Source organism: Agelaius tricolor, unplaced genomic scaffold (assembly GCF_023055355.1).
Source record: "Agelaius tricolor isolate 1412-34295 unplaced genomic scaffold, bAgeTri1.0.p SCAF_54, whole genome shotgun sequence".
NCBI lineage: Eukaryota > Metazoa > Chordata > Aves > Passeriformes > Icteridae > Agelaius > Agelaius tricolor.
In genome coordinates this window covers 1,547,240-1,575,076 of record NW_027269314.1, presented here as the reverse complement: position 1 = coordinate 1,575,076, position 27,837 = coordinate 1,547,240, and the positions used below count along the sequence as shown (strand labels likewise).

The 27,837-nt window shown below is 48.3% G+C and overlaps 1 protein-coding gene across 3 annotated transcripts in view; it reads left to right on the top strand.

The window, feature by feature from the left end:
• Positions 1–27,837, top strand: part of EXOC6B (exocyst complex component 6B) — a 312,471-nt gene that overhangs the window by 143,419 nt on the left and 141,215 nt on the right. For all 3 annotated transcript variants that reach the window (XR_011684023.1, XM_071455767.1, XM_071455766.1), the window contains exons 7-8: positions 2,928–3,104; positions 12,781–12,849. Coding sequence is in view for 2 of the 3 variants with exons in the window: in XM_071455767.1 (XP_071311868.1) it covers positions 2,928–3,104; positions 12,781–12,849 (246 nt within the window). In the remaining variant the exon portion in view is untranslated. The remainder of the gene's footprint in view (positions 1–2,927; positions 3,105–12,780; positions 12,850–27,837) is intronic.

Sequence of the window (27,837 nt, the reverse complement as noted above, 5' to 3'; positions counted from 1 at the left end):
GGACACAGAAATTTTTCCTTTTTTTTTATTCAGAGAGTGGGCAGGCCCTGGCACAGGGTGCCCAGATTTGCTGTGCTGCCCCTGGATCCCTGGAAGTGTCCAAGGCCAGGTTGGACACTGGGGCTTGGAACACCCTGGGATAGTGGAAGGTGTCTCTGGGGGTGGAATGGGATTTATGGTCACTTCTAACCCAAACTGTTCCTGGATTCTGTGATTTCCCAGCTGGTGCTTGGACTTTATTCCAGATCAAAACTCTTCTCTTGATAACTCAGTTTATTTGCATTAAAAGTGCAAAATCAAAGCTTGGAGGGTAAATTCCATGTGGAGCTCCTTGTCCTGAAGCGATGCCGGAGGGACAGATTTCCTTGATTTCTAAATAACTGGAATTTATGAAATCCTATCAACATTTTGTTTGGATCTTATCAATATTGATACCTGGCCACATCCTGCTGTGCTCCCAACACAGGAAAGATGAATCCCTGTTGGAAAGCAGAGGTGGGACCAAGGTTGGTGATCCTCAGAGAGCTCTTCCATGGATCCTTGGTGACACCAACTCCATGTCCAGGCTGAAATCCCGTGTGTTTCACGCTGAGGGCTGGCAGCAGCATCCTCCAGCTCGTTATCCCAGATTTCCCTCTCCCATGACCGCCTGTGCTCTCCAGGCCCACTCCACCCTGCTTAACGAGCCGTGTCCAGCTCAGGGCTCCGTCCAAAACTGCGCCTTTTCCCACTCTTTGATTCTCCCCTCTCCAGAAGGAGAAGGATTACATAAACTGGAGGGTTTAATGAGTGCACTGGGCTTGCTTTTGGGGGAATTTCCAGTAGATTCAGGGTTATAACTTCATTAGGCCTTGTTGGGAAACTCATGGCAGCGCTGGGCGGGCCCGACCCCGACCCTTTGTTGTGTTCTCTTCTGAAGGACCGAGCGCTCCCGCCCCTTTTTGAAGTCCTAATTCCCTTTATGGGATGTTGCAAGGCCTTTCTATAGAGTGCTGCCTCTGAAGTCCGAAAATCCCGGTGCCAAAAATGCCCCTTTCCCCATCGGCCTCGCGTCCTGACGTCGGGAGCAAAACTTTGTCCTGGGCAGTGTCCACCCAGACCTTTCCCTCTGGGGCTCTGTTGCAAAAATTCCCATTGTTGGGATTCGTCCCTGAAGAGATTTTTTTTTAGAGGGATGGGGTTGGGAGTCCCCTGGCTCAGCTGGGAGGAGCACTCGGAGTAAATAAGCACTCTAGGGCTACTCCTGCTTTCCAACCACTAGAGGTCAAGGTTGTGCTGTGGGATAACACATCCCACAAGGATTCACATCCCGATCCAAGGATTCACTCCTGTTCCCGCTGCAGCTGCCTCCAGGGGCAGCTTTGTACACGGAATTTTGTTAGGGATTGCCCAGCTGGTTAATTAATTCAGAGCTGATTGTGTGTGCTCGGGGTGAGGAGCACTTTGAGGTGGATTTTCCGAGGGATGGGATGTCCATGCCTGGATTTTCCAAGGAATGGGGTCTTCATGCCATGCTTGGATTCCTCAGATGTAGGAATTATCCAGTGCTCAGTCCCTGGTGGGGTTTTGCTTCCCAAGGGGAGATTCCAAAGGGATTTTGAAGCTGGCAAAAATCAAAGCTGCTCCTGAATAATTTTTGGTGGGATGTTAAAACTTCCAAGTTTTGAAAAGGAAATAATCTGGGAGGTTTGCACACAGATTAAGCACACTTTGTGCTCTCTGCAGTTCAGGTAGCAAAAGTAATTAATAATTAGAGATTTTTAATAGCAATTAATAATGTTTTAATTCTCCCTTGGTGTCAGTGACAGCTGGATCTCCAACAGGTTTAATGGTTTTCCTGCTTCCTTCTAAATCCAGGCTGCCACATTCCCATAGGGAAGGGGATGAGCCCCTTTTGCCACCTCAGAGAATCCTGGAATTCCTGAATGTCCAGGAGCTACCTGGGCTTGTGGAAAGTGTCCTTGCCCATGGAATGAGAGGATCCTGAAGATCCTGTCTGTGATTCCATGATTCCCACACACCTTTCTCCTGATACATAAAAAATCCACAGCATAATATGGGGAGGAATCCTCTACATCTGTGTCTAAATCCATATAAATTCCAGGTTTTCCAAGTGTTTATTTTCCAATTACACCAGCACACAAACCCACATGTCCAGCAGGGCCACATCCATGGGATTGGCCTTTTCCCCCTGGTTTTGGCTGGGATTTGGCCCTGGAGACCCCTCGTGTGTTCGTGCTGCTCCCATTCCTTGCCCTTGTGTTTGAACTTGATCAGCTCCTGAGCAAGCGGGCCTGAACCACTTTTCCTGTCGATTATTGTGCTCCATATCAAAGGAAAAACAATGGAATTTTTGCAGGAGGGCACAGTGTGACCTCAGCTGCCAGACAACCCCAAAACCCCTGGAATAACTCCGCGTGTTCCCAGCCCTCCATCCCGCTGCTTCCAGCACGTTTTCCTTGAGCACCTTTTACAGCTCGTTCCGCACATCAACAATGTGCAATTAAACCCTCCTGGGCTCCCACAAAAATGCTTTCAGGAACCTCTGGGGTCCAGATGTGGAATGTTTTGTGCCGCCACGGCTGGGAAAGAGGAACAAACCCAGCGGTTCAGGAGGTCCCTGTGACAGTCACCACATGGCCCGCGGGCCAATATCGCTGCAGCTGGGCCGTAAACGGATCAATGTGGCAGCACGGGGGCCGGGGCGCTGGGATTTGGAAAGAGTCAGGAGCGTGTTTGGATTGTTGCATAATCCCTGGCCTGCTTTGCAAATGGATCTGGGAATATCTGGCTCGGGGGAAAGGCGACGTGTCGGAATTCCGCCGAGCGCGTGGCGCCTCCGGCCTCTTTGTCCCCGTTCAGGGCCGGCGGCTCCTCGTGCCTGAAAACCAAATGAAACCCCAGGTGGAACCTGTGTTTGCTCCTAGGCACAGCAGCAGAGGAACCTGGACAACATCGTGTCCCAGCAGCCCAGGATTGGCGGGGGAAAGAAATCCAAGAAGGAGTTCAGCGCCAGCTCCGAGCTGGAGGTGAAGAACACCAGCCCCATGTCGGAGCAGGATTCGGGGATCCTGGATGTGGAGGATGAGGATGAGGAGGAAGAGGTAAACAACAAACTGGGTGGTGTGGGGTGCCTGTGGTGTCTCAAGGGGTTTGCTTCTTGCTCATGGGGGAGTCCTGAAGGTGCAGAAGAGGCTGGAGAATGTGGGATGTGTCTCCAAATTTGGTTATTTTGTGGTTTTCTCCCTATTCCCATTACTGCGCTCAGTAGAGAGGCCAAGGATTGGGAACTGCCCATCCCGGTCTGTCCCAGCACCTTGGTGCTGCTGGAGAACGTCCATCCCTCAGGGAAACATTGCTCCATAACCTGATTTTTGGCCTTTTCCTTTCTCCTGGTTTGTCTTCGGATAAGGGGTTGTTTCAGGATGGGAGGTGGAAATTTAAATTCCTTCATGTGCTCCCTTCTTCCCTTCCTGCTGCAGCTTCCTGGCACCGGACAGAGGGTTTTGGGAACCACATAGCCTGGGGGTGGTGTTGGCTTTTCCTTCCTCCCAGTGCTGGTTCACCTGGCATTTGGGATGTTTCCCATGGAGTACAGCCCCATGTCTCAGGAAAGGCAGCTGCAGTGCAGGACCTGGGGGGTTGAGCCGTTGGATGTGTCCCTCGTGCCGTGGGATGCAGCTGTGTCCTGCACCTTTTGGGAAGTTCTGTCTGCCCCTCTGGATGGTTCTTCTCACTCGTTGAAGCCTCTTTTGTCAGGAAAATGATCTTTTCAGCTGCAGCCACTCCCTGGGCTGGGAGGTGTTTGTCACCCTGACCGTAACAGCCCCTGAGCAGCCAGGGAGGGGACCAAGGACGAGCTGGGAATTTGAAGTTGGGTTGTTCAAGTGGTTCTGGGCTTTCTGTTTTCCCTCTGCAAATCCATTCCCTCCTTTCCATGGCTGCTGTGCATCCAGAGCAGAGCGAGGTCACACCTTCCTCCATGGGGATGGAATTGTGGGCTCAGCCCAGACCCTTCCTGGGGCCTGCTCTGGGACCCTCTGGAGGGGCTCCACATTCCTACAGCAGCATGGAATGAGGCCCTGGAGCTGCTGCAGGGCTGGAGCCAGGCTGGCAGAGCTGGGAATGTTCCCCTGGAGAAGGGAAGGCTCCAGGCAGAGCTCAGAGCCCCTGGCAGGGCCTGCAGGGGCTCCAGGAGAGCTGCAGAGGGGCTGGGGACAAGGCCTGCAGGGACAGGAGCCAGGGAATGGCTCCACTGGGAAAGGGGAGATTGGGCTGGGATCTTGGCAAGGAATTCCTGCCTGGGCTGGAATTCCCAGATTTGCTGGGGCTGCCCCTGGATCCCTGGCAGTGCCCAAGGCCAGGTTGGACACTGGGGCTTGGAGCAGCCTGGGACAGTGGGAGGTGTCCCTGAACATGGATGGGATGGGATTTAAGGTCCTTTCCCACCTAAGCCATTCCATGTTTCCATGGTTCTGGCCTGTCCCAGACAGGTGATTCCCATCTCTGGGTGTGGTGGCCCTTTGGTGACCTCACAGGAGGTGGCCCTGCAGTGGGGGATGGGCAGGAGGGGCTGTCCCCATCCCAGTCCCTGTCCCAGGGTGGGCAGTGGCCGCTGTCCGTGGTGATGAACAGCGGGGAGGAGGAGCAGCAGCCACGGGACCCCTGGGAGCACCTGGGCAGGTGCCCTGGAGGAGATGCCATGGAGGAGATGCCATGGGGGAGATTCCATGGGGGAGATCCCATGGAGGAGATGCCATGGGGGAGATTCCATGGGGGAGATCCCATGGAGGAGATGCCATGGGGGAGATGCCATGGAGGAGATGCCATGGAGGAGCCCCCATGGAGGAGATGCCATGGAGGTGCCCCATAGAGGAGATCCCATGGTAGAGCCCCATGGAGGAGATCCCATGGGGAATATCCCATCTAGGAGATGCCATGGAGGAACCCCCATGGAGGAGCTGCCATGGAGGAGATCCCATGGAGAAGCTCCCATGGAAGAGATGCCATGGGGGAAGATCCCATGGAGGAGATCTCATGGAGCAAATCCCATGGGGAATATCTCATGGAGGAGGTCCCATGGAGGAACTCCCAGGGGGAGATCCCATGGAGGAAATTCCAGGAGGAATATCCCATGGAGGAGATGCCATGGAGAAGCCCCTATGGAGGAGATGCCGTGGAGGAGATGCCATGGAGGTGCCCCATATAGGAGATCCTATGTGGGAGATCCCTTGGAGGAGCCCCCATGAAGGAAATCCCAAGGGTAATATCCCATGGAGGAGAGAAAAGCGAGCAGTTTGTTCCTGATCAGCTTTGAGTTCCCTGTGTTCCTTCCTCATAGAATCAGGGAATGTCCTGGATGGAAGGGGATCCACAGGGATCATCCATCCATCCATCCATCCATCCATCCATCCATCCATCCATCCATCCATCCACCCCTGTCCCTGCTCAGACCCCCAGAATCCTACCCTGGGCATCCCTGGAGCTCTGTCCCAACACTCCTGCAGCTCTGGCAGCCTCAGGGCCATGCCCATTCCCTGGGCAGCCTGGGCAGTGCCAGCACCTTCCTGGATGAGGAACCTTTCCCTAAAATCCAGCCTGGGCCTCCCCTGGCACAGCTCCAGGCATTCCCTGTCCCTGGGTCACCAGAGTGAATCCTCCTGGGGATTTGTTCTTTTTGGAAAGAAAATTATTGATTTATTGGCAAAAAAAAATCTCTCAAGTGGAAATGGAGCCATTCCAATTTTGGAGTCCTTGGAGGGAGACCCGGAGGGGCTGGAGCATGCCCAGGGAAGGGATTGGAGCTGGGAAGGGAATGGAGAATCCCTGAGGGAGCTGGGCAGGGGCTGCAGAATCCCTGAGGGAGCCGGGCAGGGGCTGCAGAATCCCTGAGGGAGCCGGGCAGGGGCTGCAGAATCCCTGAGGGAGCCGGGCAGGGGCTGCAGAATCCCTGAGGGAGCCGGGCAGGGGCTGCAGAATCCCTGAGGGAGCTGGGCAGGGGCTGCAGAATCCCTGAGGGAGCCGGGCAGGGGCTCAGCCTGGAGCAAAGGAGGCTCAGGGGGGACTCTGAGCTCTGCCTGGAGCTTTCCCTTCTCCAGGTGAACATTCCCAGCTCTCCCAACCCGGCCTCAGCTCCCTGATGTCTCCTGGGCTCTCTCCAGCAGCTCCAGATCCTTTTCCTGAGGACCCCAAAGCTGGATTGGAGCAGAGCCATGGCTGGGGGCAGCAGTGGAGTTTTAGGGACAATTCCTGGAATGTTTGTGTCACCTGCAGTCCCCCCACTGCTCCGTGCCCTGTCCTGGAGTGGAGCCCAGTGGGTTCTGGGTCCTGTCCCGTGTCCCTGTGCCCCAGCTCATCCATGGGTTCCCATCAATGGGACTCTGGGACAGTTCCCAAATCCCTGGATTTGGCTCCTCTGGAATTCCTGGTGTTCCAGTCTGGAGGGTTTTCACCCTCACTGAGGGACAGAACCTGTGCTCGTGTCCTGCTTTTAGCCCAAAACCCACCAAGGGTCCAAGGTCCAAACCCTCAGATCCCAAATTAACCCTCAGATCCCAAATTAACCCTTGCATCCCAAATTAACCCATCTACCCCACATTAACCCTTATATCCCAAATTAACCCTTGTATCCCAAATTAACCCTTATATTCCAAATTAACCCTCATATCCCAAATTAACCCTTGCATCCCAAATTAACCCTTATATTCCAAATTAACCCTCATATCCCAAATTAACCCTTGCATCCCAAATTAACCCTTCTATCCCAAATTAACCCTCCTACCCCACATTAACCCTTATATCCCAAATTAATCCTTCTATCCCAAATTAACCCTCCTATCCCAAATCACCCCTCATATCCCAAATCAACCCTTCTATCCCAAATTAACTCTCCTATCATAAAATAACCTTCATATCCTGAATTAACCCTCCTATCCCAAAATAACTTTCATATCCCAAATTATCCAAACCCATAGCAAAGCTTCCCTAAACTCTGAGCCATCCCTGTGCTGGTGGCAGCCAGGGCTGCAGGTTTCCATGGAAAATTGGCCTTGCAGGAGTTAAATGAGCTGCAGGATTCTTTACCCCACTTGCAGGAGGGATTTGGGTGTTTCCAGAGCCCTGCCCCACTCCCAGCTCTGGGAACGTGCCTGCTGCAGGATTTGGGAATGAGATTGGGAGGTTGATGTTGTGTGGACGGGGAAATTTTGGGATAAGATGAATAAATCCTTTGTTCTGGAAATCAAGAGGGATAAAAACCAGGATTGGGCTGGAGGGGGTGTCAGGGGAGCCATCAGTCCTGGCCTGGGGCAGCCCAGGCTCCCATGGCATCGGCACGTCCCAAAAATCAGGGATTTATGGATTGTTGGGAGCGCTGGCAGTGCAGCTCTGGCGCAGGAAATGCAGGCACTTCTTCAGTGCTAAATTCAGGGAATTTTAATTTGTGTCTGAATGTTGAAATAGCAGATAAACACCTGAATTTGTCAATGTGAGACAGGGTCATTGTGTGATGGATGTGTTAATCCAGGCAGAGGGAGAATTCCGTGGAATCATGGAATGGCTTGGGATGGAAGGGACCTGAAAAATCATCAATTCCACCCCTGCTGAGGGCAGGGACAGCTCCCACTGTCCCAGGCGTATCCAGCCTGGCCTTGGGCACTGCCAGGGATCCAGGGGCAGCCCCAGCAAATCTGGGAATTCCAGCCCAGCCCCTGCCCACCCTCCCAGCCAGGAATTCCTTCCCAAGAAGAAATTTCCATGAAGGAATTCTTTCACTCCAGTTCCACATCAGAGAGGAGTTTATCCCACCAAATCCCATCCCATTGCAGCCCTGCCATGGCCAGGGACATTTCCACCATCCCAGGCTGCTCCAAGAGCAGCTCCAGAGGCAGGAGCTGGAGGTGCAGATGTGGGAATCCCATCCTGGATCACTTCAGGATGGGCTTTAATGTCCCTCCCATCCCAAACCAGTGTGGGGTCCTGGGATCCCCCATTTCAGTTCCAGCCAGGACTGATTTCCCTCTCATCCTGTGATCCTTTACCAGCTCCAGTTCCCCCTCACAGAGGAGTTTATCCCACTAAATCCTGAGGGTGCAGATGCAGGAATCCCATCCTGGATCACTTCAGGATGGGCTTTAATGTCCCTCTCATCCCAAACCACTCTGGGGTCCTTGGATCCCCCATTTCAGCTCCAGCCAGGAACCTTTGCAGTGCCAAGATCTGGTTTTCCTTGCATGGAGGAGATTCTTTCACTCCATTTCCACCTCACAGAGGAGTTTATCCCATAAAATCCCGAGGGTGCAGGTGTGGGAATCCCATCCTGCAGCACTGGGATCACCCCAGGATGGCCATTAAGGGATCCCAAACCAGTCTGGGATGCTGGGATCCCCCACTTCAGCTCCAGCCAGGACTGATTTCCCTCACACCCTATGATCCTTTACCAGCTCCATTTCCCCCTCACAGAGGAGTTTATCCCATAAAATCCTGAGGGTGCAGATGCGGGAATCCCATCCTGGATCACTTCAGGGTGGGCATTAATGTCCCTCTCATCCCAAACCACTCTGGGGTCCTTGGATCCCCCATTTCAGCTCCAGCCAGGAACCTTTGCAGTGCCAAGATCTGGTTTTCCTTGCATGGAGGAGATTCTTTCACTCCATTTCCCCCTCACAGAGGAGTTTATCCCACAAAATCCTGAAGGTGCAGATGTGGGAATCCCATCCTGCAGCACTGGGATCACCCCAGGATGGCCATTAAGGGATCCCAAACCATCCCACATCAGTCTGGGATGCTGGGATCCCCCATTTCAGCTCCAGCCAGGACTGATTTCCCTCACACCCTGCGATGATCCTTTACCAGCTCCAGTTCCCCCTCACAGAGGAGTTCATCCCAATCCCGGTTTTCCCTCCCCATCCCTCCCGAGGAGCCTCCAGGATGCTCCCTGAGCCCCCAGCTCCCCCCAGCCTCATTGAAACCCCAAACCCACCCCATTTCCAGGGCTGTCCATGGCCCTTCCATCCCTGCCCCTTTTCCCACCCCTTTTCCTGGGATTTGGGGTGCCGCAGCTTCCGGCCCCCAAGGAGAGCCAAGGGAACGTCCCCAAAGGACACAAAATGCAAATTCCCCCTCTGATCCCACCCAGCCTCTTCCCCAGGGGAAAAACCGGGAAAAATCAAACCCAAATGGGGCTGTCAAGCAAATCCAATGTGAAATCCCAAGAATTAGTTGGGTTTTTTTGCCTGGTTTTTGCTTTTTTCCCCACTTTCTGTTGCGTGTGTGGAGCCAGCATCCCTTGGATTCCGTGCCTGGAATGAGCCCCAGAATTCCATGGGATTTCAGTGGAGCAAAACCAACATTAAAGGGCATTTTCCTGCTTCCAAGGCCCTGAAAAATCAGAATATTTGGGGAGATCCCAGGAATTAAATGGAATTTTTCCAGAACTGGGATCCTGGCTTTGCCTTGGACCCTCTGGTGTTGGAGCTGCTCTCACCTAGAAATGATATTTTGGTGTGATAAACTCATTTAAATGGGATTTTTTTAGAGTCAAATTCAACTAAAACTGTTTTTTTTTAGAGAGGAATTTATTTATATTTGAATTTTTTCGAGTTATATTCACCTGAAAGTGTTGTTTTAGAGTGGAATTTAGTTCTATTTGAATTTTTTAGGGTTATATTCACTTAAAAGTGATTTTTTAGAGTGGAATTTATTTAAATTTGAATTTTTTAGAGTTGCACCCCCCTAGAAGTATTTTTTTTAAGTTACACTGATTTAGATGTGATTTTTTTATGATTTCTTTTGCCTAAATATATTTCTTAGAGTGGAATTTATTTATATATAAATTTTTTAGAGTACTCACCTAGAAAGGATTTTTTGGAGTGGAATTTATTTAAATTTGAATTTTTTAGAGTTGCACCTCTGTAGAAGTATTGTTTTGGAGTTACACTTATATAGATGGGATTTTTTTATAGTTTCATTTGCCTAAATTGATTTTTTTTGGAGTGGAATTTATTTATATTTTAATTTTTAGAGTTATATTCACCTAAAAGTGATTTTTAGAGAGGAATTTTGTTCTATTTGAAATTTTTAGAACTAAACTCCCCTAAAAATGATTTTTTAAAAATTATACTTATATAGATGGGATTTTTTTTATAGTTTCATTTGCCTAAATGTGATTTTTGAGAGTGGAATTTCTTTATATTTTAATTTTTTAGAATTGTCCTCAGCTAAAAGTGATTTTTTTGAGTGACCCATTTAATATTAGCATTTTTAAAATCAGATTTTTTTTTTAGTTACATTGATCTAGATGTGATTTTTTACAATTTCATTCACCTAAATTTGATTTCTTGGAGTGGCATTAATTTAGATGAGATTTTTAGAGCTGAACTCACCTAAATGTGATTTTTAAAGTGGAATTTATTTAAATTGAAATTTTTTAGATGTACACTCACCTAAAAGTGATTTTTTTGGAGTTACACTGATTTAGATGTGATTTTTTTTAGTGTTTCATTTTCCTAAATGTGATTTTTTTTTAGCGTGGGATTTATTTAAATTTGTATTTTTTAGAGTTGCAGTCAACTAAAATTGGCATTTTGGAGTGACACCAATTTACGTAATTCTTGATAAAATATTTTGATAAATTATATTTTTACATTAATTATGACAAACCAAATATGATTTATGTGATTTTTTTATAGTTTCATGTACCCAAATGTGATTTTTTTAGAGTGACTTTCATTTAAATTTGATTTTTTGGGGAAGATTTCACTTCTCCCCATGTGATATTTTACTCTTTCACTTGCCCATATTTAAATTGCTTTCCAGTTTTCCTTATTTACCCATGGAATTTTCATGAGCCACACTCACCTGGGTGGGAATTTTTGGACTGACGCTTAAATTATTTTAATTTAATTTCTTTAGAGCTACACTCTCCTAAATGTGATTTTTTTGGAGTGACTTTCATTTATCTTTGTTATTTTAGGATTTCAGTTGTCTCTCTGTGATATTTCAGAGTTCCGCTTACCCATATTTAAATTTTTTGCTGTTCTACTTATTTATAAATGAAATTTTTAAGTTGCACTCACCTAGATGGGTTTTTTTTAGTGACACTTAATTAAATTTGATTTTTTCATAGTTTCATTCACCTAAATGTGATTTTTTGGAGCAGAAAACTTATTTAATTGTGATTTATTTTTAGGATTTCAGTTGTCTGTGATATTTTGGAGTTCCACTTACCCATATTTAAATTTTTTGCAGTTCTACTTATTTATAAATGAAATGTTTAAGTTGAACTCACCTGGATGGGATTTTTTAGTGATGCTTATTTAAATTTAATTTTTTCATAGTTTCATTCACCTAAATGTGATTTTTTGGAGTGACAAACTCATCTAAATGTGATTTTTTAATAGGATTTCAGTTGTCTCTCTTTGATATTTTAGAGTTCCGCTTACCCATATTTAAAGTTTTTGCTGTTCTACTTATTTATAAATGAAATTTTCATGGCTTGCACTCACGTAGATGGGTTATTTTAGTGACACTTACTTAATTGTGATCTTTTAAATATTTTCATTCACATAAATGTGATTTTTTTTGGAGAGACAAACTTATTTAAATGTGATTTTTTTTTTAGGATTTCAGTTGTCTGTCTGTGATATTTTAGAGTTCCATGTACTCATATTTAAATTTTTTGCAGTTCTACTCACCTAGATGGAATTTTTTAGTGACTCTTATTTAAATTTGATTTTTTTATAGTTTCATCCACTTAATGTGATTTTTTGGAGCGACAAACTTATTTAAATGTGATTTCTTTTTTAGAATTTCAGTTTTCTGTCTGTGGTATTTTAGAGTTCCACTTACCCATATTTAAATTTTTTGCCATTCTACTTATTTAAAAATGAAATGTTTAAGTTGCACTCACTTGGATGGGGTTTTTTAGTGATGTTTATTTAAATTTAATTTTTTCATAGTTTCATTCACCTAAATGTGATTTTTTGGAGCAACAAACTTATCTAAATGTGATTTTTTAGTAGGATTTCAATTGTCTCTCTTTGATATTTTAGAGTTCCACTTACCCATATTTAAATTTTTTGCACTTCTACTTACTTATAAATGAAATTTTTATGACTTGCACTTACTTAGATGGGATTTTTTAGAGTGATACTTATTTAAATTTGATTTTTTAATAGTTTCAGTCAACTAAATTTGATTATTTTGAGCAACAAACTTATTTAAATGTGATTTTTTTTTAGGATTTCAGTTGTCTGTCTGTGATATTTTAGAGCTCCACTTACCCATATTTAAATTATTTATAAATGAAATTTTTATGACTTGCACTCACATAGATGGGTTATTTTAGTGACACTTACTTAAATGTGATCTTTTTAATATTTTCATTCACATAAAAGTGATTTTTTTTGGAGAGACAAACTTATTTAAATGTGATTTTTTTTAGGATTTCAGTTGTCTGTCTGTGATATTTTACAGTTCCACTTACCCATATTTAAATTTTTTGCAGTTCTACTTATTTATAAATGAAATTTTTATGACTTGTACACACATAGATGGAATTTTTTAGTGACACTTATTGAAATTTGATTTTTTTTATAGTTTCATTCACCTAAATATCATTTTTTGAGCGATAGACTTATTTAAATGTGATTCTTTTTCGGATTTCACTTGTCTGTCTGTGATATTTTACTGCTCCACTTACCCATAATTAAATTTCTTGCAGTTTTTGGTGGATTTTTGGTGAGTTTCCCATGTTTTTCATGGATTTCCTCCCTGTTTCAGGTGCCTGGAGCCCAGGATTTGGTGGATTTCTCCCCGGTCTATCGGTGCCTCCACATCTACTCTGTCCTGGTGAGTGAATCTGGCTTTTCCTGCTCTGGGGAATTCCATGGATCCGCCCCTCCCTCCTTTATCCGGGGATGTCCATCCCTGGGGGAGGAAAAAAATCCAGATATGGATGGGTTTGGGGAAAATCTATGAAATTCCTTCACGCATGGCACAGAAATGCAAAGGGAATTTCCTCCTGCTGTCCCAAACAGGGAATTTTTCATGTGTCTGTATTTCTTGGTTGCTGGGTTTTCCTCCAAGAATTCCCCTTTGGATGCAGGAATTTCGTTATTCCATGGGAATGGACAAATTTTGGGCAGGGATTGGTTGGATTCTGACATTGTTTCCTCCAAGAATTCCCCTTTGGATGCAGGAATTTCGTTATTCCATGGGAATGGACAAATTTTGGGCAGGGATTGGTTGGATTCTGACGCTGTTTTCTCCAAGAATTCCTCTTTGGATGCAGGAATTCCGTTATTCCTTAGAAATGGAGGAATTGTTTCCTCCGAGAATTCTTTGGATTCATTGATTTCATTATTCCATTGAAATAGGAGAAATTTGGGCAGGAACTGGTTGGATTCTGACCTTGTTTTCTCCAAGAATTCCTCTTTGGAGGCAGGAATTCCATGGAAATGGAGGAGTTTTGGGCAGGGATTGGTTGGATTCTGACGCTGTTTGCTCCAAGGAAAATGAATTATTCTACAGGAATGGGAGAAATTTGGGCAGGAATTGGTTGGGTTCTGATGCTGTTTTCTCCAAGAATTTCTCTTTGGATCCAGTAATTCCATGATTCCTTGAAAATGGAGGAATTTTTGGGAGGAATTGGTTGCTCCAAGGATTCTTTGGATACATTAACTTCATTATTCCATTGAAATGGGAGAGTTTGGGGAGAAATTGGTTGGATTCTGATTTCCTCCAAGATTTCTTCTTTGGAATCAGTAATTTTGTTACTCTGTAGGAATTGGAGAATTTTGGGCAGGAATTGGTTGGGTTCTGATGTGTTTGCTCCAACAATACTTTTTTTGGATGCAGTAATTTCAATATTCCATGGAAATGGAAGAGTTTTAGGGCAGGAATTGATTGGGGTCTCTGATTCCATTATCTCTGAGAATTTTTTGGATTCCTTAACTTCATTATTCCATTGAAATGGGAGAGTTTGGGGAAGGATTGGTTGGATTCTGACATTGTTTGCTCCAAGAGTTCCTCTTTGGATCCAATAATTCTATTATTCCTTGGAAATGGAGGAGTTTTGGGGAGGAATTGTTTGCTCCAAGAATTCTTTGGATGCATAAACTTCATTATTCCATTGAAATAAGAGAAATTTGGGCAGGAATTGGTTGTTTTCTGACCTTGTTTTCTCCAAGAATTCCTCTTTGGATCCAATAATTCCATTATTCCTTGGAAATGGAGGAGTTTTGGGGAGGAATTGGTTGAAATCTGATGCTGTTTGCTCCAAGGAAAATGAATTATCCTGTAGGAATGGGAGAATTTTGGGGAGGAATTGGTTGGATTCTGACATTGTTTTCTCCAAGAATTCCTCTTTGGACGCATTAATTTCATTTTTCATTGAAAATGGGAGAGTTTGGGGCTGGAATTGGTTGGATTCTGATACCATTTTCTCCAAGAATTCTTTGGATCCATTAACTTCATTATTCTATTGAAATGGGAGAATTTTGGGAAGGAATTGGTTGGATTCTGATACCACTTTCTCCATGAATTCTTTGGATCCATTAACTTTGTTATTTCCTGGAAATGGGAGAGTTTTAGGGTAGAATTGGTTGGATTCTGATGCTGTTTCCTCCCAGAATTCCTCTTTGGATGCAGTAATTTTGTTATTCTGTGGGAATGGGAGAATTTTGGGCAGGAATTGGTTGGATTCTCTGGTACCATTTTCTCCAAGGATTCTTTGCATTCAGTGACTTTGTTATTCCGTACAAATGGAGCAGTTCTGGGGGAGAAATTGTTTGGATCCTGATGCTGTTTTCTCTAGGAATACCTTTTTTGGAGGCAGCAGTTTTGTTAATCCCTGAAAAATGGAAGAGTTTTGGACAGGAATTGGTCAGATTCCGATGCTGTTTTCTCCAAGAATTGGTCTTTAGCCACAGTAATTTCACTATTCCATGGAAAAGGAGGAGTTTTGGGCAGGAATTCCTCTGAAATGGATCATTTGCTGCACCTTGGAGACCTTCCCTGCCCTGCCAGCTCTGTCTGACAGGAGCAGCTTTGCTGCCATCCCCAGTCCACCCCTAGCCTGGATCACTCTGGGATTCCTGAGGGAAAAATTCCCACAGATTGTGCCAGGAGTTCGTTTTTTGACTCAAAATGGTTCCTTGGAGCCATCCCAGAGAGCTCCTGTTCCCACAGGCTGGCTCCTGGGAATTCTGAGCACATTGATCTTTTAAAATATTAATTTATGAGGAAGGGAGATAAGGAACATTTGGAGCTCATCCTCCAGCTTTGAATTGGGAAGTTTTGGGATGCTTCCAGCAGCATCCAAGCCTTAATCTCCTGATCCAAGGAACCTGTGGAGCCTCATCCCTTTTTAGGGACATTTGGAGTTCATCCTCCAGCTTTGAATTTCGAGGATGTTTCCAGGATCATCCAAGCCCTGAATCTGCCGTTCCAAGAAACTTGTGGAGTCCCATCTCTTTTCCAGGGCCTTGGGAGCTCACCCTCCAAATTTTAATTTTGGGGATGCATCTGAACCTTGAATTTCCTGATCCGCAGAATCTGTGGAGCCTCATCTCTTTTTAGGGACATTTGGAGCTGTCCCTCCAACTTTCCGTTTTAGGGATGCTTCCAGGAGCATCCAAACCCTGAATCTGCCATTCCAAGGAACTTATGGAATCTCTTCCATTTTCCAGGGCCTTGGGAGCTCACCCTCCAAATTTTAATTTTGGGGATGAATCCAAGCTTTCAATGTCCCATTCCAAGGACCTTGTGGAGTCTCTTCCCTTTTCCAGGCCCTTTGGATCTCACCCTCCAAGTCTGAATTTCAGGAATGCATCTGAACCTTGAATTTCCTGGTCCAAAGAACTTTGTGGAGCCTCATCCCTTTTTCGGGAGATCTTTGGAACTCATGCTCCAACTCTGGGTTTCAGGGATGCTTCCAGCAGCATCCAGGCCTTGATTTTGCCATTCCAAGGAACCTGCATCCCTTTTCCAGGGCCTTGGGACTCACCTTCCAAATTTTATTTTTGGGGATGCATCTGAGCCTTGAATCTCCTGATCCAAGGAACCTGTGGAGCCTCATCACTTTCTAGGGACATTTGGAGCTGTCCCTCCAACTTTCCATTTTAGGGATGCTTCCAGGAGTATCCAAGCCCTGAATCTGCCATTCCAAGGGACTTGTGGAGTCTTTTCCTGGGCCTTTGGAGCTCGCCCTCCAACTTTTAATTTCAGGGTTGCATCCAAACCTTCAGTGTGCCATTCCAAGGAACTTGTGGAGTTCCATCTCTTTTCTGGGGCCTTGGGAGCTCACCCTCCAAATTTTAATTTTGGGGATGCATCTGAGCCTTGAATTTCCTGATCCACAGAATCTGTGGAGCCTCATCTCTTTTTAGGGACATTTGGAGCTGTCCCTCCAACTTTCCATTTTAGGGATGCTTCCAGGAGTATCCAAACCCTGACTCTGCCATTCCAAGGAACTTAAGGAATCTCTTCCATTTTCCAGGGCCTTAGGAGCTCACCCTCCAAATTTTAATTTGGGGGATGAACCCAAGCCTTCAATGTCCCATTCCAAGGACCTTGTGGAGTCTTTTCCTTTTTCCTGGGCCTTTGGAGTTCTCTCCCCAACCTTCAATTTCAGGGATGCTTCCAAGCCTTGACTGTGCCATTCCAAGGAACCTGTGGAGTCTCTTCCCTTTTCCAGGCCCTTTGGATCTCACCCTCCAAGTCTGAATTTCAGGAATGCATCTGAACCTTGAATTTCCTGATCCAAAGAACTTTGTGGAGCCTCATCCCTTTTTCGGGAGACCTTTGGAACTCATGCTCCAACTCTGGATTTCAGGGATGCTTCCAGCAGCATCCAGGCCTTGATTTTGCCATTCCAAGGAACCTACATCCCTTTTCCAGGGCCTTGGGACTCACCCTCCAAATTTTATTTTTGGGGATGCATCTGAGCCTTGAATCTCCTGATCCAAGGAACCTGTGGAGCCTCATCACTTTCTAGGGACATTTGGAGCTGTCCCTCCAACTTTCCATTTTAGGGATGCTTCCAGGAGTATCCAAGCCCTGAATCTGCCATTCCAAGGGACTTGTGGAGTCTTTTCCTGGGCCTTTGGAGCTCGCCCTCCAACTTTTAATTTCAGGGTTGCATCCAAACCTTCAATGTGCCATTCCAAGGAACTTGTGGAGTCCCATCTCTTTTCCAGGGCCTTGGGAGCTCACTCTCCAAATTTTAATTCTGGGGATGCATCTGAGCCTTGAATTTCTTGATCCAAGGAACCTGTTGAGCTCTCCCTCTAACTTTCCATTTTAGGGGTGCTTCCAGGACCATCCAAGCCCTGAATCTGCCATTCCAGGGAACCTGCATCCCTTTTCCAGGGCCGTTGGAGCCCAGGAGCCCTCGTGGGGCTCTTCCCCTGTGGTTGAGCAACCCAAATCCCAGGCAGGAGATGAAGAGAGCTCTGTGTTGCCAGCTCTCCTCCCTTCCCAGCCTGGAGAGGGAATTGTTTCCCAGTTCCCGGCATCCCCAGCGATCCACACGGGTTTGCTGAAGGAAAGGAACTGTCAGAAGCCCCGTTCCTATAAAACATCTTTTTGTGCCCCTCATCTGTTCATAATTAGGTCATTTGGCCACGTTGCCCTGAGATTTTCTTGGAATGAGAAGTTCCCCTCCCCAAAATGTGTGGCTGTGTTTATCTTGGAGGAAAATCCCAGCGCTCCAGGCGGAGATGGGAGCTGGAGCAGGAGTTTGTTAATTGGGAATTAGGAGGGAGCTGAAAGGCTTAAAGTGCCACTTTGTTTGGGGAAACTTTAGGGAGAAACACGGATCATGGAGACAGGATTGGGAATCCCAAGGCCAGGCCTTGGTTTGACTCGAGGGTGTGAGTTTGATATGGATTTGATATGGATTTGATATGGATTTAATATGAGTTTAATATGGGCTTATTATGGACAAATAATTTGGATTTAATATGGACTAAATTTGAATTTAATACAGACTTAATTTGGATTCATTATGGATTTAATTTGGATTTATTATGGATTTGCTGGTGTGATTATCCACAAAGGTATTCTGAGAAGGGTCAGTAGCTTCTGCTGGTGGCTTGGGCAGTTTTGAACATTCCAAATGGTTGCATTCCATGGATTTCAAGGCCAAGACATGGAATTGCTTTGCTTCACATAACAGAAATGGGTTTGTCTCTGCATTGGGGATTTTTGTTTTTGTTCTCATCAGAAAAAGGGATTGATCCTCAGAAATGTGTCGGGGGAAGCAGCAGATCCATGGGATGGATCTTTGGTGGGATTGTCTCCTTCTGGAGGTGGGAATGGTGCTGGGGACTGGGTGTCCCTGCAAGGGACAGGGGGAGCATGGGATAGGAGGAGAGGGAGCAGCCAGGGGAGGTTTAGGTCAGATATTGGGAAAATTCCTTTGTGGAAAGGGTTTTCCAGCAGTCCTGATCCCTGCAGGGACGTGGCCCTTGTGGTGCCTTGGGAAGCCTGCCCTAGAGCAGAGACCAGACAGAGTTACAGAATAAAGCAGGGATTTATTCAAAGCATCTCCTCCATGGATGCACCTTGGGCAGCACAAGAGCCCAGCCAGGGCTGCACCCAAGATGAACCAAAACGGTCCCAAAATGAACCCAAGATGGACCCAAATGGTCCCAAAATGCACGAGCGCTCCCGGGGTCTCTCCCTTGGATCAGTTCTGCTCCATTTGCATCTTGCAGTTCATTGTCCCATTCCAGCTTTAGCCCCTGCAGTCCCACCCTGCTTGTTTTTCTCTCTGCAGCCCATGGGGTTTGTGCTCTTGGGGCTGAGATTTGGGTCGTTTGTCCTTGGTGCCCAGCTGGAGCAGGAATTGTTTTGTCTCCCTGCTCTGTGCACAGAGCTCACCATCCCATAATGTGAACCCAGACCCTCACACTAAAACAGCACAGAATGTGAAAATAGAAAAGCTCAAACCTGAGGCATCACTTGGGGACACAGGACAGGGCTGGGGCTGGTTGGATTCAATCCCAGAGGATTTTTCCAACCTCAGGGATTCCATGGAGAGATTCAAGCAGGGCAGGGGTCCAGTGCCAGCAGCTCCGTCCCCACCCTGAGCTGGGACCAAACCTGCTCCCATTCCTGTCCCTGCTCCCATTCCTGTCCCTGCTCCCACTCCTGTCCCTGCTCCCATTCCTGTCCCTGCTCCCATTCCTGTCCCTGCTCCCACTCCTGTCCCTGCTCCCATTCCTATCCCTGCTCCCATTCCTGTCCCTGCTCCCATTCCTATCCCTGCTCCCATTCCTGTCCCTGCTCCCATTCCTATCCCTGCTCCCATTCCTATCCCTGCTCCCATTCCTGTTCCTGCTCCCATTCCTGTCCCTGCTCCCATTCCTGTTCCTGCTCCTATTCCTGTTCCTGCTCCTATTCCTGTCCCTGCTCCTGCTCCTGTCCCTGCTCTCACTCCTGTCCCTGCTCCCACTCCTATCCCTGCTCCCATTCCTGTCCCTGCTCCCATTCCTGTCCCTGCTCCCGCTCCTGTCCCTGCTCCCCCTCCTGTCCCTGCTCCTGCTCCTGTCCCTGCTCCCATTCCTGTCCCTGCTCCCATTCCTGTCCTTGCTCCTGCTCCTGTCCCTGCTCCTGCTCCTGTCCCTGCTCCCACTCCTGTCCCTGCTCCCATTCCTGTCCCTGCTCCTGCTCCTGTCCCTGCTCCCATTCCTGTCCCTGCTCCCATTCCTATCCCTGCTCCCATTCCTCCTGTTCATTCCCAGCCCAGACCCTACAAACAGGAACGAGAACTAACAACGAGCAGAAATCAGAGCTCAGCTCTAGGGAAGATGGTTTAGGGAGCCAGGAGCAGGAGAAAAAAACCCCTAAGCAGCAAATTGCCCTTTTGCTGACCTGAGCCTGAATCCTGGCCTGGCTTTCTAGGCCCAGCTCGGGTGGAGCAATGTCAGAGATCCTGCACAGCATCGAGGGAACGGCCCCGGCAGTGTCAGACGGAAGGATCATAATGTAATAGTTCCCCAAAACTCCCAATATTTGTCATTTACAATGGCGTTATCTCAGAGCTTGGCCTGCAGTTAAAAAGGCCCACGTTGAATAAACATTGAGATATTTATTATTTTTAGTGAAATCGACCTTCCAGTCACCTCGGTTTTATGGCTGCGCTGCTTATAAATTCCCAAAGGATTATTTGCAAACTCCTGCTCCTATCTGGCAGCCTTATCAGCAGGGCAGGAGTTCACATATTGTACCGGGGGGTCAGCCCGCGGTCATGGGCTTCCAGAGGGGGCCAGGCACCTGTAAATCCTGCAAATCCTTCCCTCGGCAACCAAGGCGAAGGACAACATCCAACAGGCACGGAGACTTTTCCAGGAAACGCTGAACTTTGGCAGGAAGGGCAGAGCAGGGGGAAAGAAAGTGAAGGAAGGTCAGGCGGGGGTTAATTGAGAGCTGGACCTTGGCGTGGTGGCGGCTGCGGGGCAGGACGGGCTCTCCTGGGATGGTTGATGGGATTGTTCATCCCAATTCCCTTCCTGGGGAGGAAGGGGCTGCCTGAGGGAGAGATGAGCATGGGAAGGGTTTGGATTTCTGCAGGGCTGGGATAAAACATCCCAACTTCTTCAGGGTGCCTCCATGCCAAACCAGTCTGGGAATTTATGAATGATTTAAGGAGGGAGACTGGCAGAAAGTCTAAGATGGGAATTTCAGGGTCAGTTGGGCAAGGTCTGGCCTGGTTTGAGCTGATCCTGAGCCCTAAGCCCAGCCCAGGCTCTGTTCAGCCATTTCAGGCTCTCCTGGGATGTTCTATGGGATTGTTCATCCCAGTTCCTTTCCTGGGGAGGAAGGGGCTGCCTGAGGGAGAGATGAGCATGGGAAGGGTTTGGATTTCTGCAGGGCTGGGATAAAACATCCCAACTTCTTCAGGGTGCCTCCATCCCAAACCAGTCTGGGAATTTATGAATGATTTAAGGAGGGAGACTGGCAGAAAGTCTAAGATGGGAATTTCAGGGTCGGTTGGGCAAGGTCTGGCCTGGTTTGAGCTGATCCTGAGCCCTAAGCCCAGCCCAGGCTCTGTTCAGCCATTTCAGGCTCTCCTGGGATGTTTTATGGGATTGTTCATCCCAGCTCCTTTCCTGGGGAGGAAGGGGCTGCCTGAGGGAGAGATGAGCATGGGAAGGTTTGGATTTCTGCAGGTATCAAACAAATTATCCCAAACTCTTCAGGGTGCCTCCATCCCAAACCAGCCTGGGAATCTGCGAATGATTTAAGGAGAGGCACTGGCAGCAAATCAAAGGATGGGAATTTTGGGGTCAGTTGGCTGAGGCCTGGCCTGGTTTGAGTTGATCCTGAGCCCTAAGCCCAGCCCAGGTTCTGTTCAGCCATTTCAGGCTCTCCTGGGCTGTTTTATGGGATTGTTCATCCCAATTCCTTTCCTGGGAAGGAAGGGGCTGCCTCAGGGAGAGATGAGCATGGGAAGGGTTTGGATTTCTCCAGGGCTGGGATAAAATATCCCAACTTCTTTAGAGTGCTTCCTTCCCAAACCAGTCTGAGAATTTATGAATGATTTAAGGAGAGGCACTGGCAGAAAGTCTAAGATGGGAATTTCAGGATTAGTTGGCTGAGGCCTGGCCTGGTTTGAACTGATCCCAAGCCCAGCCCAGGCTCTGTTCAGCCATTTCAGGCTGTCCTGGGATGTTCTATAGGATTGTTCATCCCAATTCCTTTCCTGGGGAGGAAGGGGCTGCCTGAGGGACAGGTGGGAGTGGGGAGACTTTGGATCTCTGAGATCTGGGATAAAACATCCCAACATCTTTAGGGTGTCTCCATCCCAAACCAGTGAAAGGTTTAAGGAAAGGGACTCACAACAAATCCGGGGATTTTAGGATCAGTTAGGCAAGGCCTGGCCTGGTTTGAGCTGATCCTGAGCCCTAAGCCCAGCCCAGGCCGAGCTCAGCAGCCCTGGCCTATCTCAGCCATTCACCTGCAGCCTGGGCTGGTGGCATCAGCTCCATCCCCTGCTGGCAGAGGAGCTGTGGAAAATGGCAATAAATAAAAAATTGTGACCTAAAGAACAGACCCAGAACGTGATTTCACCATGGAGGGGTCGATCTTTTATGTTGCCTCTGACCAAAGTCTGTGTAATGCTGGGGCTGCTTTGATCAATATCCAAAATAAAGGGGGAGAGGTGAGGCCTGGGCCAGCTGGTTTATCTGCAGGAGCATCTCAGCAGCTGCTGGGTGCCTTGGATTTCCAGGCCAAGACATGGGATGGCTTCGCTTTACACAACAGAAAATGAAAAGCAGTTTTTGTGTTTCATGTTTCCCCTCAGCTGCAGCCAGGCAGAAAGCAAAGAGTGAACCCAAAGCAGAAAAGAATGAAATAAAAATAAAAATAAAAATAAGCCAAAAAAACTCAAGGCAGAGTGGGCTGCACTGAAGGTGCTCCCAAAAAGTTGTCAGGAGGCAGCTGAGGGTGATTTAAGTCCCTTAAACTCTTCCCTGAGCGGGGCTGGTGCCTGTTAGTGCTCATTTAGGCTCTGCCTCGGCGGGGTGGGTTTTTTTAGCTCGGTGCTAATTGCTTCCCAATTACTTTGAGGTTCTTCACATGTTCCTGAAGACACTGGGATTGACACTCCCAGCTCTTTGATCCCAGCTACAAAGGGGTCATTTTAGGGGAAAGAACAAGTGTCCAAAAACACAGGCAACAAGGCAGAAAGAAAAAGGGAGCGGATTCTGAGGTAAAAACAGCCTGAAAAGCTGGAGCTGCTGAAGGATTTCTGGAGAATCCAGAGCTGGATAATTTAGATAAATGGGAGCTGACAGGGATTTACTATAAATTTGTCCTATCTCAGCACTGACATTTTTATCTGTGCTGCCTCTCCCCCAACCCTCGAGCTGCTTTGATGCACAAAGTGCATTAAAAAGGTTAAAAAAAAAAAGTACAGTTAATAATAACCCCCCCTATTTTACTTCAGACAATCCATATAGGAATATCTTGTCAGGGTGGATAGTCTGTATCCTTTTGGAACAGCTCTCCTTGGGAATTTTAGGGAAGGGCAAGTTTTCTGTGTCTTAGTGCCCAGCCAGCACAGCCTTGGGAGGAGAAACAAGGTTTTCTTTTGGGATTATCGCTGGAATCACAAGGTTTTGCTGGCAGGAGCTGCTCAGGGGTCCCTGGGCTCAAGGTGAACCTGTGGAATTCCCACCTGGGATGGCCACACGGAGCAGATTCCATTGGAAATGGGGGATCCTGTGGATCCTGCTTCTCCTGCCAGCCCTGCACTTCAATCACTTTAATTCCTCTCACAGGTGTGATGCTGCTGGTGCTGCCTGCCCCAATCCTCCTTTTCCTGCTTTTTTGGGATGGGGTTGGGCAGGGGGGCTCCCACTCCCTCCCCACCCTCTCAGGGGCTCAGCATCCCCACCAAAAATATTTGTGCTTTGCAGAGGGGGCAGAACAATTGAAGTTCTCCTTTCAAGGCAGGAGGGAGGCTCTGTAGGAACCACAACTCCAACAATGAGAGCCACCCAGCCCTGCCTTTCAGATGAAACCAAACCTTTTTTCTCTTTGTAGCACCACTTGTTCCTTTTATTCCACAATGCTGCACAAACCCCACCATGGAAACTCTGTGGTTCTTCTGTTTCAGAGCTCGGGCTTGTCGAGTTTTCCTCGGGAACTCAAAAACTTGATTTCTTGTTTTTTGTGGAAAGGAGCGGGGCGCGCAGTGGGGGAAAAAAAAAACCAACAAAAATTCCCTCTCTGGTGACTCCTTGTTCATCTCAGGCACTTTGCAGGCTGTCCCATGGCCCTGTCCTGGCATTTCTCAGCGTCTGCTGCCTGGGCTGGTGCCTGGTGCGGGGAGATAGCTGTAAACAGAGCTCTGAGATCATAGGGGAAGGCTGGGGGGAGCCACTTTGTGCACGGCATTGATAAGGCCACAGGAAAAGCCATTAGAGCGGGCCGGTGTCAGTGACCTGTGATAACCACCCTGTCCTACGTGCTAATGGAGCCTGGCCCGAGCCTGGCCCTGGTGGCAGCACAGTGAACTTTGGGAATTGTCACAGAGCTCCCTTAACCCCCTGACCTCCTTTTCTTCCCCGGGAGAAAAGCTCTTGGCTGCCATCAAAGCGGTGGCGCAGAAATCACAGGGCTGGAAATATTCCCCTTGGAAAACAGACCTGGAAAAGGGAGGGAAAAAATGAAAAAAAACCCACCCCGAGCCAGGGAGGTTTTCCTGCAATAGCCCTGATGCAGACTCCTCATCAGCTGAGGGGAGGGGGAGCAGCAGAGCTTTCCCAGGGCTGGGAATATCCTGGGGGTCTGGATTTGGGGCTGGGAATATCCTGGGGGTTTGGATTTAGGTCCTGGGGGTTTGGATTTAGGGCTGGGAATATCCTGGGGGTTTGGATTTAGTTCTGGGAACATCCTGGGGGTTTGGATTTAGGGCTGGGAACATCCTGGGGGTTTGGATTTGGGGCTGGGAATATCTTGGGGGTCTGGATTTAGGGCTGGGAATATCCTGAGGATTTGGATTTAGGGCTGGGAATATCCTGGGGGTTTGGATTTAGGGCTGGGAATATCTTGGGGGTTTGGATTTAGGGCTGGGAATATCCTGGGGGTCTGGATTTAGGTCCTGGGGGTTTGGATTTAAGGCTGGAAACATCCTGGGGGTTTGGATTTAGGTCCTGGGGGTTTGGATTTAGTTCTGGGAATATCTTGGGGGTTTGGATTTAGGGCTGGGAACATCCTGGGGGTTTGGATTTGGGGCTGGGAATATCCTGGGGATTTGGATTTAGGTCCTGGGGGTCTGGATTTAGGGCTGGGAATATCCTGGGAGTTTGGATTTGGGTCCTGGGGGTTTGGATTTAGGGCTGGAAACATCCTGGGGGTTTGGATTTAGGGCTGGGAACATCCTGGGAGTTTGGATTTAGGTCCTGGGGGTCTGGATTTAGGGCTGGGAATATCCTGGGAGTTTGGATTTAGGGCTGGTTTCATCCCCTCAATCCCATCCCTCTCTCAGTGTCCAGCTCTGATTGCTCCCAGTGGGGGAAATTCATGGAATCTGTTTGGTGGTTTGTGGGATCACTCCCTGGGGAGGGGTCTGGGGGGGATTCTGGTCTGACCTCCTGGAATGAGGGATAGGGGGGATCTTGGCAAGGAATTCCTGGCTGGGAGGGTGGGCAGGGGCTGGGCTGGAATTCCCAGATTTGCTGTGGCTGTCCCTGGATCCCTGGGAGTGCCCAAGGCCAGGTTGGACACTGGGGCTTGGATCCACCTGGGACAGTGAGAGGTGTTCCTGCCATGGATGGGGCTGGATGAGCTCTCAGGTCCCTTCCCACCCAAGCCATTCCATGATTCCATGGAAGCAGCCCTGAGATCAGCCCAGGCTGTTCAGGGCTTTATCCCAGCTTGTGTTGAAAACCTCCAAGAGTCCAGAGCCTCTCTGAGAACTTTTCCTGCCCTGTGCTGGCACTGCTGGGGCAGCTCTGGAGAGCCCTGGAGGGGCTGGAGCGTGGCCAGGGCAGGAACAGAGCTGGGAAAGGGCTGGGGAATCCCTGAGGGAGCTGGGCAGGGGCTGCAGAATCCCTGAGGGAGCCGGGCAGGGGCTGCAGAATCCCTGAGGGAGCCGGGCAGGGGCTGCAGAATCCCTGAGGGAGCTGGGCAGGGGCTGCAGAATCCCTGAGGGAGCTGGGCAGGGGCTGCAGAATCCCTGAGGGAGCCGGGCAGGGGCTGCAGAATCCCTGAGGGAGCTGGGCAGGGGCTGCAGAATCCCTGAGGGAGCCGGGCAGGGGCTCAGCCTGGAGCAAAGGAGGCTCAGGGGGCCCTTGTGGCTCTGCACAGCTCCTGCCAGGAGGGCACAGCCGGGGGGATTTGGGATCTTATCCCAGGGAACAGGGACAGGAGCAGAGGGAACGGCCCCAGGGGAGCTCAGGGTGGGCACTGGGGACATTCCTACATGGAAAGGCCTTGGAAGTGCCCAGGGAGGTTTGGAGTGCCCATCCCTGAGGGATTTCACAGCCCTGTGGATGTGGCACTTGGGGACATGGGGCAGTGGTGGCCCTGGTGCTGCTGGGGATTATTCCCACCCAATGATCTCAAAGACCTTTTCCAGCCTTTTCCAATCATTCCATGATCCTGTGACTTTTCCCCTCGGGCTGGGGTCACTGAGGAGCTCCTGGCAGTTGCTCTGTGGCTCCTCCAGGTCTCTGCCCCAGAGTGGAGCTGGACATGTCCCAGGACAGGCCCTGCTCAAGTCCCCACTTGTCACCAGCTCCATTTGGGGTGACTCCCTGAACTCCTTGATCCCAACCCTCTGGAACTGACCACCCCAATAATTATTTATTTATCCAGTTGTGCCTCATCCATATAGGGACATTCACCTTTAGGTTCAGGAATATTGTGGAAAAGCACATTAAATCCTGGCTAAGGTCAGGGATTTTGCTTTTCCAGGATCCCCAAATCCAGCACATCATTGGCATAACTCCTCCTTAAATATGTCCTGGTTCTCCCCACTCCCCTTCTCCTCCGTTCTCCAGGAATTCTGTCCTAGGAGGACTCAGCTCAGGGGCTCAAAGTTCTGGAATTCCTCCCATCATTTTTCAGCCTTTACTGCACCATTCACCTTTCCCCACTCATTTCCAAGGTCTTTTTGAAGGAATTTCAGCCACTCTGGAGCTGCTGGATGCAGGGAGCTCCAAGGCCATAGGGATTTTGTTGGGAATGTTCACCTTGTTCAGGGTCCAGCTGAGCCACCCTGAATTCCAGCCCCGCTCCTCCAGTGTGCAGGCGTGGGAAGGCTCTTCCCAAGATTGGCTGTTTCCGGGCTTTGGGGCTCAGGAGGGTCCCAGGAATGTTTGGAAAATGCCTCAGCTGCCCCAGAGGACTCTGTGGTGGTGTCCAGAAGGGAGATATCTCAAAAATAACAAGTGATAGGGGCGGAAGTGAAGTGATCTGGAAGGAATTTCCCTGGAGAACGTTGGTGTTCTAAGGTAAAACTCGGTTTAGCTCAAAGGGAAATGGTGAATTCCCACTCTTTTCTCATCCTCTGGTTGTGGATTCAAACCATAGTGGAATGGTTTGGGTTGGAAGGGACCTTAAATCCCATCTAATCCCAGTGGCAGGGGCACCCAATTCAGACTGGAACAGCTCGTGGAAAAGTTGGTCCAAGTCTAAATTTGGTGCATTTGAAGTAAAATCAGGACTCTCTGAGCCTTTTCCATTTTGAGGAAATTTTGAGGATCTTCAAGGCTGGAGGCTGCTCAGCCTCTCTGCTCCAGCATTTCACCACCCTCTGTGGAATTATCCCCCCCATTTCATTAATTTTAATTCCTCCTTCTGTATTTTGCCCCTTGCCTCTGTTTTGCTGAGGGTTTCCAAGAGAATCCTGGATCCATCTATTCTGGAATCCAGGACTGGATGTGCTTCCTCAGCCTTCTCCCTCCTCTCCTTGCCCAGCTGTCCCAAGTCCTGCTGGACTGATGCTGAAATTCCACATTTAGGGCTCATTTTGGCTCCTAAAAATGAACCAAAGCCTCTCTCTGTGCCACTTCTTGGGGACATTTGAAGACCCAAATCCAACCCTGGTGAGCAGTTCCACTTTCTCCTGATTATCCCTAAAATTTGAGGTCTGGTGTTGGCTCCAGCTGTGGGAATCATGGAAAAATTGCAGGAATAGGAGATGGATGGAATGACAGGAATGGGACATGAATGGAATGACAGGAACAGGACGTGGATGGAATGGCAGGAGTAGGACATGGATGGAATGACAAGAACAGGACATGGATGGAAAGAAAGCTTGGGAGGGTTCTGTCCCTCTGGGTGGGAAATGAGGATGTGTCGGTCAGGAACTCTGAG